The 12,621-nt window shown below is 41.4% G+C and overlaps 1 protein-coding gene across 2 annotated transcripts in view; it reads right to left on the reverse strand.

Annotated features, from left to right (window-relative positions):
• Positions 1-3,058: 3,058 nt before the first annotated feature.
• The window catches only part of TMEM181 (transmembrane protein 181), a 155,226-nt gene continuing 145,663 nt past the window's right edge, over positions 3,059-12,621 (reverse strand). For both annotated transcript variants that reach the window (XM_068231847.1, XM_068231848.1), the window contains exons 16-17: positions 10,493-10,559; positions 3,059-3,596 (exon numbers count right to left, since the gene is read on the reverse strand). In XM_068231847.1, the coding sequence (XP_068087948.1) occupies positions 3,518-3,596; positions 10,493-10,559 (146 nt within the window). In that variant the 3' untranslated portion in view covers positions 3,059-3,517. The remainder of the gene's footprint in view (positions 3,597-10,492; positions 10,560-12,621) is intronic.

Below are 12,621 nucleotides of genomic sequence, written 5' to 3' on the forward strand. Positions count from 1 at the left end.
TTCAGAGCAACAATTATAATTTACTTTGTACTATAATGTATTACCCAGTGTTATTCCTAGTTGTATTTCATTCCTTGAATTTCATTGTACATATCAGTAGCAAGCATCTAATAATACTGCTGTAGGCAAGTTTAAGGTTTATCAAGACAAGCACGGGTGAACCAAGTCAAATTTGAAGTTTATTCAAGGATACATTTGGCTATTTAAAAAAAAAACAAAAAAAAACAAAACTCACCTGGTTTCTTCCCGCCCCTAGAAGTCTTTTAGGTCCCACAGCCTGGTTCGGCTCCGAGCCAGGCTTCCGCTCTCACCTCTGGAAGATCACAACCCATGGCCGGGATCTTCTGCGCATGCATGGGCGCACCTTGCACCTCTCGTGATCCCACTGCCAGGAGAGCTCTGTGCTTGTGCGGTTCAGAGAGAATTGAACTACACAAGTTCAGACATCTCCCGGCAACAGGAGTGTGATAACTATGCGAACACGGCATGCGCAGAAGATACCGACCAAGCCGTGATCTTCCAGAGTTCAGAGCAGAGTCCTGGCTCGGAGCGGTACCGCAGCGCGGGACTTAACAGACTTCTAGGGGCTGGAAGAAGTCTGAGGTGAGAATTTTTTTTTTTTTTTTTTTTTTTTTTTAAGGGTCTGCCTCATGCAATCCCTGAACTGCAGCTTTCCTTCTGGGGAAGAGGTGGGGCCCCACTGTACTTCCTTACCACTAGAGAGACTACAATGATCTGTCACTGTAATACTGCCTTATGCTGGGCATACAAGAGTCGACCGGCGGCTCGATAAGCCGCTGGATTGACTCACGCCGTGTCCCCATGGCTGCCCGGATCGATTCCCACGGGCACTTCCTTATCTTCCGCTTGATTCACCGCTATTGTCCGCCCACGGGGAATCGATCCGGCGGGTCATCGGACTTGTCGGATATTATCAATCGAGCAGTCAGCGGCTCGATTGATAAGGAACAATCCATCCGTGTATGCCCAGCATTAATGTCAGTATCCTGACCTGCCTGCATTTACTTAAGAGGATTAGCTTGGTCACTGTGTCTTTGGATAGACTGACTAGAGCTGGACAACATCACAGGACTAGCTAGCCAGAATTTCAAACCTTTTTACATACCACATATACTGTGTTTATTATGCGTATTTAGCTGTGTGCCTGGAATTCAGCATTATACCCATAACATATAAAATGTCACTTGTACAAGAGTCTGGGAGAATGGTCAATATGTGCTTGTAACATCTCTTTAGTAGAAATGATGGATTCCAATTGTTCTGGGAGATAGCATTCTGCTTTCACTTCAGAAATCCTTGTGTTTCAATAAGAAATCTGAAATAATGTTGCCATGGACTAGATAATTCTAAAATGGCATTTAATCAGTGTGTCTTTTTAAGGAAGTGGTGGGTATAGGAAGACAGATTTTTAACATTAACAGAGTTAAGGCAAAATTATTCTCAAAAGAAAGCTATTACCAGCTGCGAATCAATGGACCAAAACTTGGGCTACTTTCACATCCGGAAGTTGCGCTACATTCCCTGTAAAAAAAACAGAAGGCATCGCAATAGACGGAAAAAGTTACATCACACAGTATGCACATGTTGCGTCATATACAGTGACGCATATAGTCAATGAAAAATATCCTTCATTTATGGAATAATGCACTGCATCATGCCCAATGGATCTGTCACAATGCACTGCTAACGCAACGCTGTGAATAGTACCATTACAATAGAATTGCAACATTTTATTAATGCGATTATATTGTCTGATGCAATGCACCGCAACACGGCACTGGGAAAGCAGCCTTAGGTTACTTTCACACTACATGCATTGCAGTACTCTCCCCTGCTGCAGATCGTCATAAAATCGCTGCAAGCCCACTGCAAACTCTGCAGTGCGTTGACACATGATCAGTGCCTACTGCATGGATTATACAGCAATGCAAGTCTATGACAATGTGCTAAGTGTGTACAAGTGATCGCGGTAGGGGTGTGGATGCACAGAGCGAAGGTAATAGAGTTTACTACTTTCTGTCCAGCAAGGAGTACGTCACAGACCGGGGGGCACCACTACCCATATTACCCTGTCGGCACACTCAGCCTCAGGGTAATGTGTATAGGGGACATGGTGCGGTGCCGATCATCCTGCCACGGATCTCTACAGGACAATCACACTGCTGGATATGTGAAACTATACTTATGGTTTCTCTACAAGTTAGTCATCACTGGATAAACTAAGCAATTCAGGAAACCTTGCCTAGGCTTCCTAAAAAAATTCTACTATCAGTTGTCAAATGTTTTCAACCCTCACCTGGGACATAACAAACCTCAGTAAAGATGGTTGCTTTAAGCCTCCTAAATTAGCGACTGGCAACTGCAGTTAGGTGCTGTTAGGTGCACCCACAGAAAGAACCATTGCATTAAATCCAAAACATCTTGCATTTAGTAAAAAAAAAAAAAAAAAAAAAAGGAAGAAAAAAACACAGGCTGTAGGCACACAACTGCAGAGCCTGCAATTTATTAACCCTTCAAAAACCATATTGACATGGTTGCTGAATGTGATCAAGGAACAAGTAGGAGTATAAAGAAAATTAAGATTTTCGAGTATGTTTTGAAAAAGGAACATCTCTGCCCCACAACGATTCACAAAAATAATTTTCCCTAAAAATAATCAGCTGAAACATCACAGTACCTGAAGTATTAGACCTCATATTTACACTAACATCAAACACTGCACAAAACATTCCATGCCTTTTGAATAACTCGCCCCCCAAAAAAGAAGAAAAAACAAACAAAAACCAAACAAGATGGCACAAAGGATCACGCTAAAAAGAAAACAAGAAAACACAAAAAGTTGAGCACCTGATATAAATGGGTTGGCAATCTATGACCCCCCCCCCCCCCCCCCCCAAAAAAAAAAAATCTAATTAGCTGGCCAGAGGTATTACTTCTAACTTAAAAAATTTTTTAAAAATGTCCCTTTTGAATTAGTGCATATTACCATAATCCAACACAATAGCATAAATCACCTCTGCAAAAACTCCTTCATGTAAACCGTATTTATACCATTTAATAAACAATGAATGGAATGATGTTTACACCAGTACTTAAAAAGACCCAACAATTTCTCATTTTCTTTTTTAAACACAGTTTTCTTGAGAATTCAGTATTGGATCCAATAAAATATAAACATCTCATCTGCATTTGCAAATGACTGTCAATGAAGACTTCAAAAGCGTACGGTAGTTAACAGAACTTGCTGTTTTGTAGATGGGTTTTTGCACATGTAGGATGGTAGCTTCGGGTGAATAAATCAAAGAAACTGATTTTTGTCCTCAAGGCTCCCCATATCAAGATTTGGTCATCCGAAAAATTACATATAAAACAAAAATCTTCTGTTGATAAAGCAGCATTCCATGATGAATAGATGTTTGGTGAAAAGAAATAGTCCACCCAGAGAAATGACTCCTACACATGAAGAAGGCTTTCCACCGGAATGATCCCAGTACCCTCAATCACTATCGGACTCCTCTTTATACTTTGCCCTTATCGCTTGGCCATTCTGAAGAGGCATTTCCTCATAGTCACTCCTGAAAATATGCAGGTATATGTTAGAATCTGGTAACATTTTACCAATGTGTTGAGAAACAGCATAAATCAGAACAATCAAACAAAATGAAAAAATAACCTTCCATTTATATTTTAGCTTAAATCAATAAAACAATGGTGGTGGCTGGATGGTGTAATGGTTAAGGGCTCTGCCTCTGACACAGGCGACCTGGGTTCAAATCTCGGCTCTGCCTGTTCAGTAAGCCAGCACCTATTCAGTAAGGGACCTTGGGCTAGTCTCCCTAACACTGCCACTGCCTATAGAGCGTGCCCTGGTGGCTGCAGCTCTGGCAAAGCGCAGAGTCTGGCAGAGTCCGCCAGGAGAAGAGCGCAATATAATTTTTTTTTTTTTTTTTTTAAACACATGGTTATTTGTTTCTTTTGCAATCAATTCTCACCCTGCTCCACCTTTCAGGCCAAGTAAATGTGTAAATGGCATTGGTTTGATACCCAAATAAATGTCTATCAACCTTGAAAGTTAGCAGTTGCCCAGATGTGAGTCATTTAATCCAAAGTGACTGCACTAATAATGATATGAGAATTGTTGAAAGAAAAACGAATAGAGAGGAAAATGTAGTATATTTACGATGTACTATTTAGATGAACAAACTTCTACATTTGATGAGAAATGCACACTCCATTAACTTGAGCTATACACATTGCATGCATTTGCTTACATAATTACTGTGCCTACTAGTAAAAAGGCTTATCCGTTAAAAAACGGGTGCTAGGCCATGGCCGCTAAACCCGGCAACACGCCTACCGATGCGTCCTCAGAGACACAGGAGTTTTATTATATAGGATAAAACAAAGCCCCTTCACTATGCGCCTATCCTCTGATGGAACTATTCGTTTGCGGTCACATCAATTCAAAAATATTCCATATACAGTTGTGTTCAAAATGATTCAACCCACACTGAAATTGAGTGTTTTGGCCAGTTTGACATTGATTTTGATCATTTCAATTAAATCAGAAAGGCACTTGTAAGTCAGACAGATCTAACATTTATAATGAAATGACCACAAATGTCTTTTCTGTGCTCACATCATTATCAGTTTTATTCAACCCCCAAGTGACATTCATTCTTAGCACTTAGTACAACATCCTTTTTCAGTTATAAGAGCTTTTAAACGTGAAGCATAGCTTGACACAAGTGTCTTGCAGCGATCCACGGGTATCTTAGCCCATTCTTCATGGGCAAAAGCCTCCAGTTCAGTCATATTCTTAGGCTTGCGTGCTGCAACCACCAGAGGTTCCCAATCGGATTTAAGTCTGGTGACTGCAATGGCCACTCCAAAATGTTCCAGCCTTTAATCTGCAACCATGCTCTAGTGGACTTGGAGGTATGCTTGGGGATCATTGTGCAGTTAAAAGGTCAACGTCTCCCAAGCCTCAGGTTTGTGACGGACTGCATCACATTTTCATCCAATATGTCCAGGTACTGAAGAGAATTCATGGTACCTTGCACACGCTGAAGCTTCCTGTACCTGCAGAAGCAAAACAGCCACAAACCATGATTGACCCCCCGCCATGCTTCACAGTAGGCAAGGTGTTCATAGGCCTTGTTCTTCCTCCTTCAAACATAGCGTTGATCCATGGGCCCAAACTGTTCTAATTTTGTGTCCACAGAACACTATCCCAAAACTTTTGGGGTAGTGTTCTGTGGACTGATAAAACAAAATTGTTTGGGCCCACGGATCAACGCTATGTTTGAAGGAGGAAGAACAAGGCCTATGAACACCTTGCCTACTGTGAAGCATGAGGTGAGCAAGATTCTTCTAGAGGTGAAGGGTTTACGTTTAGACCAGGTGGATCCCTTAAAGCTGGCACGGTGCTTTACGGTTCTGGAGGCTCCTTTTGTAACTGGTCTAATCAAGTCTGTGCGATGATTGTTTTAGGATTTTTATCTTCTAAGGTGCAGAAACATTGCAAGCCCGTGAATAGCACTCTGGAAGGACGCTACCCAACTGGTTTGATGAACTGTGCCTGTAAACAATCATCCTTTAACCCTATGGGTTGTATGGACTCCAGCTTGTGGGTAGCAAACGTTTATGAATTGTGTATGCTAACCTTTGTTTTGACCCCCTCTAATTCTGGCAGCAAAACATCACTGCATAATTTGTGCAAGCAGACAGCAAAAGTAGCCCTAACTTCTGACCATCAATAAACTGAGCTCACCTTTTACTAACATTTTAAAAGTTAAACTTGAAAATGCTAAAGCACCCAGTCCAGATGGCCTTTTTTTCTATAAATCATGTATTAGGACACACACTCCTTCCTAAATTCACTATAGCAGTTCCACGCAAACCCAACCACGATCCTTTTAAACCTAAAAATGAATCGCCCCATCTCATTGCTCAATATTGATTATTAAGTATTGACTTCCCTACTGGCAGTGATTCACTTATTTTTCTGAACTGAGCCTTGCATTGAAGGGCATTCATGGCTATACTTTTTAGGTAATTCACAGAAGAGTTGATCCAGGAATTTATCTGACTGCCATCTGCAGTCGTGAAGGAAGTTTTCCCCTGCTAATTGGCCCATGCCTTGTAAGGTTTTTTTGCTTTCCCCTGGATCAACTGGTATATGTGCAGGTTCAGGATGGTGTTTTATTTATTTACTTCTGGTTGGACTTGAGGGACGAATGTCTTTTTTCAACCAAACTAACCAACTATCTAACCCATAAAGAGACGGGTCACAGACAATATAAGAAACTGATTAACTACCAACAATATACTTTCTCTCCCATAAAATTCTCATTGCATTCTCTTGACATGGCGTAAGCATTTGATACCCTTGAATGCAAAAGTGTGCATGTAAAAAGAGTACCGAGTAAATACGGGTATTGGAGTATTTCACCACTTTCTCAAAACTGATACTATACAGGTTTTGAAGTTTGGTGAAGAACCATACCTCTCAGTTGTGATCTCATTTCATACATGTATGCTGAAATGATTTGAGGACTGGCATGTCGGACTTATAAACAGGGCTGTGAAGTCAGAGTTGGAGCAATTTTTAGTACCTGGAGTCGGAGTTGGTGGTTTCATAAAGTGAGGAGTCTGAGTCGGATGATTTTTGTACAGACTCCACAGCCCTGCTTATAAATTCAGTTAAAATGGTCTTATGACACAAACCAACTGCTATCCCCAGTCAGATGGTTGCCTTGCTGCCTTACCTTGACTAAAATATAGCACCTATTTTTTATTTCTAGAAATGTCTATCAAATTGCACACCCTCTATGCTACATTAACTCAATCCAACCTAACCAAATATGTTTTAAAGGCTGCCCATTACAGGGCACTTTATGGCGCATCTGGTGCCTGTTCCCAAAGGCCTTTGCATTTTTAAAAGCCATTTGGCACAAAGCCACTGCCATTCTTACCATTACCTTTAGATTATAACCCTTTGCACTCTACCCACAGAATAATGTGAGCTTGTCTTATTGGTACCACCACTCCACTGTAGGATCTGGCAATGTGCATCTTATTGCTCATTACCTGTATTGTGTGGTGTGTAAGCTATTTTATTGTACATCGCTCTGAAATATGTTGGCGCTATAAATCCAATAAATAATAATAATACCTTGCCTCTAGATCCTTACATGTTTCTATTGGGCAATAAACCCTCAGACCTAAATTATTCCAGGCATATACTAGTGCAACATATTGCAAATATAGTTTACAAAGAGTACCTGTAGGTAAAGGCTAGCGCTCCACAACACAGTTATTGTTAGTAAATAACAATTTCACCAGTAGGTAGGGGATACGCAGGCTCCGCAAGAACACATATATTCTCCAATATCAGTCCAATCCAGAAAAAAAGCCGCGATCACAATCCTCATATCCTGCTTGCTCCCAAGTAAGAGATATAAGATTACCCTGTAAAATAAACTTTATACAGTACAGTACTGCATGATCTGAACCACCCAGTGATTCACTTCCAGGAATGGTGCAATAAAGGGCCTCCTAATGAGTCATTTGACAAAAAGCGTAGGGCGGAGCCTGGGAGTCACGTGGGACGCATCGAGGAAGTGAAGCTAGCGGGGACTGTGTGTGCAGCAGGATCCGTCCGCGGCGGTGGTTGGCACCAACAGATAAGCGCTCATTGTTTTTATATCTGGTACGCATATTTTATGCTTTCTCTAGCAATACATTTGTGAAGGTTTTACGCTATGCGAGTCCCGCTTTTGTACTTTTAAAGGTTTGGTTTTAAGGTGCGGTGCCCAAATTGGAGGGCTGATACGCTTAGACACAAGAGGGGATCCGGTGAGAGTGACCCACTAAGGGGGCGAGGCACATTACCCCCCAAGTATAGTGTTTCTGGTGGAGGCCCTTTATTGCACCATTCCTGAAAGTGAATCACTGGGTGGTTCAGATCATGCAGTACTGTACTATATAAAGTTTATTGTACAGGGTAATCTTATATCTCTTACTTGGGAACAAGCAGGATATGAGGATTGTGATCGCGGCTTTTTTTCTGGATTGGACTGATATTGCAAATATAGCTAAACACACTTTAGCCAGAGTCTAACCATCATCTGATCTATCCCAGGAAGCTGTATTTCTTAGATTTACCGAGGTCATGCTTTATGAAAATATCATAGTAAAGTGGGCATAGGCTAGGCGCAGACAGGCAAAATGATACTCCAAGTTGTTGCTGCAGCTCCAAAAAGAAAGCCATCCCACTACACGCCTGTAAGCAGACGCACCCCTATTGTGTATGAGTAAAGTTATTGTGTCTTTTCCAAACTTCAGAGCATTTACAGACAGATCTGTCCGCTCAGGCACGGGGCCTAAAGCCTGGCACACACATCCACTTTTGATTGGCCAACCACTTTTACCACTTCCATGTAGTAATAGGGCCTACAGATTTTAAATACTATTGACTGTGTAGGCAAGCTCTCATACTACATGTACATGTTAAAATTGGCGTATCAAAATTGGATGCGTGCATGCACACTTCCTCTTAACCATTTCAGCCCGCGGGGATTTTTCACCTTCTGGACGAGAGGAATTTTCACCTGTCAGCGCTTCTCCCTTTCGTTCCCCAATAGCTTTATCAGTATTTATCACAGCGAAATGATCTATACCTTGTTTTTTCCACCAGCAATTAGGCTTTCTTTGGGTGATAAATTATGCTAAGAATTATTTTAATCTAAAATGTATTATAATGGGAATAATAAGAAAAAAATTGAAAAAAAAATAATTTTTCAGTTTTCAGCCATTACAGTTTTAAAATAATTAATGCTACCATAACTAAAATCCACACATTTTATTTGGCCATTTGTCTTGGTTATTTCAACGTTAAAATTATACCCTTAGAGTAATGTATGTGGACAATATTTTATTTGGAAATAAAGGTGCACTTTTTCAGTTTTACATCCATCACAAATTTTTAGCCCATTATAAAATTTATGTCCTCTTGACATAAATAATCATTTATTTTTATTCCCCAAAGTCAGTAGGTGTGTTTTACTATTTGGCCACAAGATGTCCCTACTGAGCAAAAATCCCATTAGCGTACAATGTACGCTAATTGGGATACAATGTATCACTACATTGTAACCAGGGAAGTGATGTAGGCTTCCATCGGAAGCCTCCGATCACAGCAGCGGCGGGGAGGTTATGAATGGAAACATTGTTTCCATCCATAAATTTAACGATCAGGTGGCAGAAACCAGCAGAAATCGCGGCGGGAGCTCCCTTTACAGAATAAACACTGTTTTTGAACAAAAACAGTGTTTATTCACGGCGGACTTGCTTGGATTGGCACAGGGGACTTTTGTCCCCTGCAGCCAATCCCCCCTGCTAGCAGCAGCGCAATCGCGGGCATCTGCCCGCACGATCGCCTGCAGACCACCCAAACGGCAGGGACGTGACTAGCGCGTCCCCGCGGCTCTAGCACTTGCGGCTGCGGACGTGAAGCTCACGTCCGCGTGGCTGAAATGGCTAAAACACATCTTTTTAGAGGAACCAAGAGCTGCACACTAGCAATGTATTGGCAATTCAACCAAGAGACAGATCTCTCTCACCAAGAGAGAGATCTGTTTGCTGACCCTACACTGCAGACCAATTCCCAATTTTATCATGAAATGATCAGGAATCTGGCTCAAGACTACTCCAACTCCGCCAACCTGACCGCCCCCTCCCCCCCCCAAGGAAATGCCCACCCGGTGCCTGTGCATTGTACAGCTCACCTGTCCAGCTGGTATGACTCCCGGCCTCCTCAGCTGACACTCCCGAGCACCACCATCACACTAGCCACAACATGGTGGTGAGCATACCACGTGGCGTGTAAGATGCGACGCAGAGTCATGGCAGCTGGACAGGTGAGATTTTACAACGCACAGGCACTGAGGGGGGACATTTACACTTGGGGTGGCAAAGTAGGCAGAGTCTGTCAACATTAAAGGCTGTTACAACCTCGCACTCGATCGACCATGTGGGACAGAGATTATTCCAGCATAAAACGATCAATCTATTTTAACCGATCTGGGCCTGAAATCGGTGGAGTCATCCATTTGGCATGCTTGTTGCAGAACTGGATGGTCGGTCGATTGGGCCACAAAAAATGGTGTATGTATTGCCACCTTAACACATATGTACATAAAGACATCATGGCCCATATGCAAATAACTTTCTCCAGAGTTTTCTCCTAGGAGATAATTTTCATATTCTCTTTACAATTTGTCACCATTTTACAACTGAAAAAGTTTGTGAAAAAGTACTATCTAAAATATTCTGAGTATTTCTTTGCTTGCTGTTGGATTAAAATGCATTTTATAGACTCGTTTGAAAATATCACCTAGGAGAAAACTAAGGAGGAAAACTGAATTGGATATAGGCCCAAGAATCTAAACTGAAATAAAGATCTTACCCATATATTACATCGTCATCAGAGTCATTAAGCATTGAGAAGGCAGGATTATCTTTCAACTGTGACTCTGCAGAAAAAAGAAAGAAATACACTTACAGATGCAATTCCACAAAACCATTATTGCTGTAATAGGAAACTTTGATGGAGACTGCATGTGACAAAACATCAGCAAGTAATACAATGGTTTGCAAAATCTATACCAGGAGTGTACACAATGATGTCAAAAAAAGTAGTGCCCTAATGTAAAAAAGCAGGAATCATCCTAGAAGTAGCTTTCCTGACAAAATTATTTTACTGCCCTTGAAATGGCTGCTTTTAATTTTGGAACTGCTTTTTAATAGGTGCTGGTCAATGAGACACTAATTGTCTTGGGCTTGTATGTAAAATTTCATGCAAACCCTATGCATCTTGGACGTGGGCCAATCAGATTCAATTTTTCCTGAAATGGATTGGCTCAGTACCAATTTGCATACAAGAGGGAATTTGCATATCATTTACAATTTCTACTAGTGAATTAGTGAATAGGGATGGTCAATGAGATGTAAATAATTTAGCCACTTGAGGACCACAGTCTTTTCGCCCCCTTAAGGGCCAGAGCCTTTTTCTCCATTCAGACCACTGCAGCTTTCATGGTTTATTGCTCGCTCATGCAACCTACCACCTAAAATTAATTTTACCTCCTTTTCTTGTCACTAAGGCCCAGTGCACACCAAAACCGCTAGCAGATCGTCAAAACGCTAGCGGATTTTGGAGCAGAGAGACGATATTTGGCCGGGTGCACACCGAACGGATTTTGTATGCGATCCGCCGGCCGCATCAGCCAGTAAAAACGCTTGGCTATTGTATTTCAATGTGTGGTGCACACCGGCGGTTTGAGGTTTTTAGCAAACCGCAAACATGCAGCAGGAGGCACGTTTGCAGTTTGCTAAAAACCTCAAACCGCCGGAGTGCACTAGCCCATTGAAATACATTAGCCAAGCAGATTTACAGGCGGATGCGGCCGGCGGATCGCATCCAAATCCGCTCAGTGTGCCCCAGGCCTAATACAGCTTTCTTTTGGTGCTATTTGATTGCTGCTGCGAGTTTTAGTTTTTATTATATTCATCAAAGAAGACATGAATTTTGTCAAAAAAATGATTTTTTTTTACTTTCTGTGCTGACATTTTTCAAATAAAGTAAAATTTCTGTATACATTTTTGTCCAAATGTATTGTGCTACATGTCTTTGATAAAAAAAAACAAAAAACATTCAGTGTATATTTATTGGTTTGGGTAAAAGTTATAGCGTTTACAAACTATGCCAAAAGTGAATTTTCCCATTTTGAAGCATCTCTGACTTTTCTGACTACCTGTCATGTTTCATGAGGTGCTAAAATTCTAGGATAGTATAAATACCCCCCAAATGACCCCATTTTGGAAAGAAGACATCCCAAAGTATTCACTGAGAGGCATGGTGAGTTCATAGAAGATTTTATTTTTTGTCACAAGTTAGCGGAAAATGACACTTTGTGACAAAAAAAAAAAAAAAGTTTCTAACTTGCGACAAAGAAAAATGAAATCTGCCACGGACTCACTATGCTCCTCTCTGAATACCTTGAAGTGTCTACTTTCCAAACTGGGGTCATTTGTGGGGTGCGTTTACTGTCCTGGCATTTTGGGGGGTGCCTAATTGTAAGCACCCCTGTAAAGCCTAAAGGTGCTCATTGGACTTTGGGCCCCTTAGCGCAGTTAGGGTGCAAAAAAGTGCCACACATGTGGTATTGCCGTACTCAGGAGAAGTAGTATAATGTGTTTTGGGGTATATTTTTACACATACCCATGCTGGGTGGGAGAAATATCTCTGTAAATGACAATCTTTTGATTTTATTTAATTTTTTTTTACACACAATTGTCCATTTACAGAGATATTTCTCCCACGCAGCATGGGTATGTGTAAAAATACACCCCAAAACACATTATACTACTTCTCCTGAGTACGGTGGTACCACATGTGTGGCACTTTTTTGCAGCCTAAGTGTGCTAAGGGGCCCAAAGTCCAATGAGTACCTTTAGGGATTCACAGGTCATTTTGCGACATTTGGTTTCAAGACTACTCCTCACGGTTTAGGGCCCCTAAAATGCCAGGGCAGT

The sequence above is a fragment of the Hyperolius riggenbachi genome, chromosome 4 (genome assembly GCF_040937935.1).
Source record: "Hyperolius riggenbachi isolate aHypRig1 chromosome 4, aHypRig1.pri, whole genome shotgun sequence".
Lineage (NCBI taxonomy): Eukaryota > Metazoa > Chordata > Amphibia > Anura > Hyperoliidae > Hyperolius > Hyperolius riggenbachi.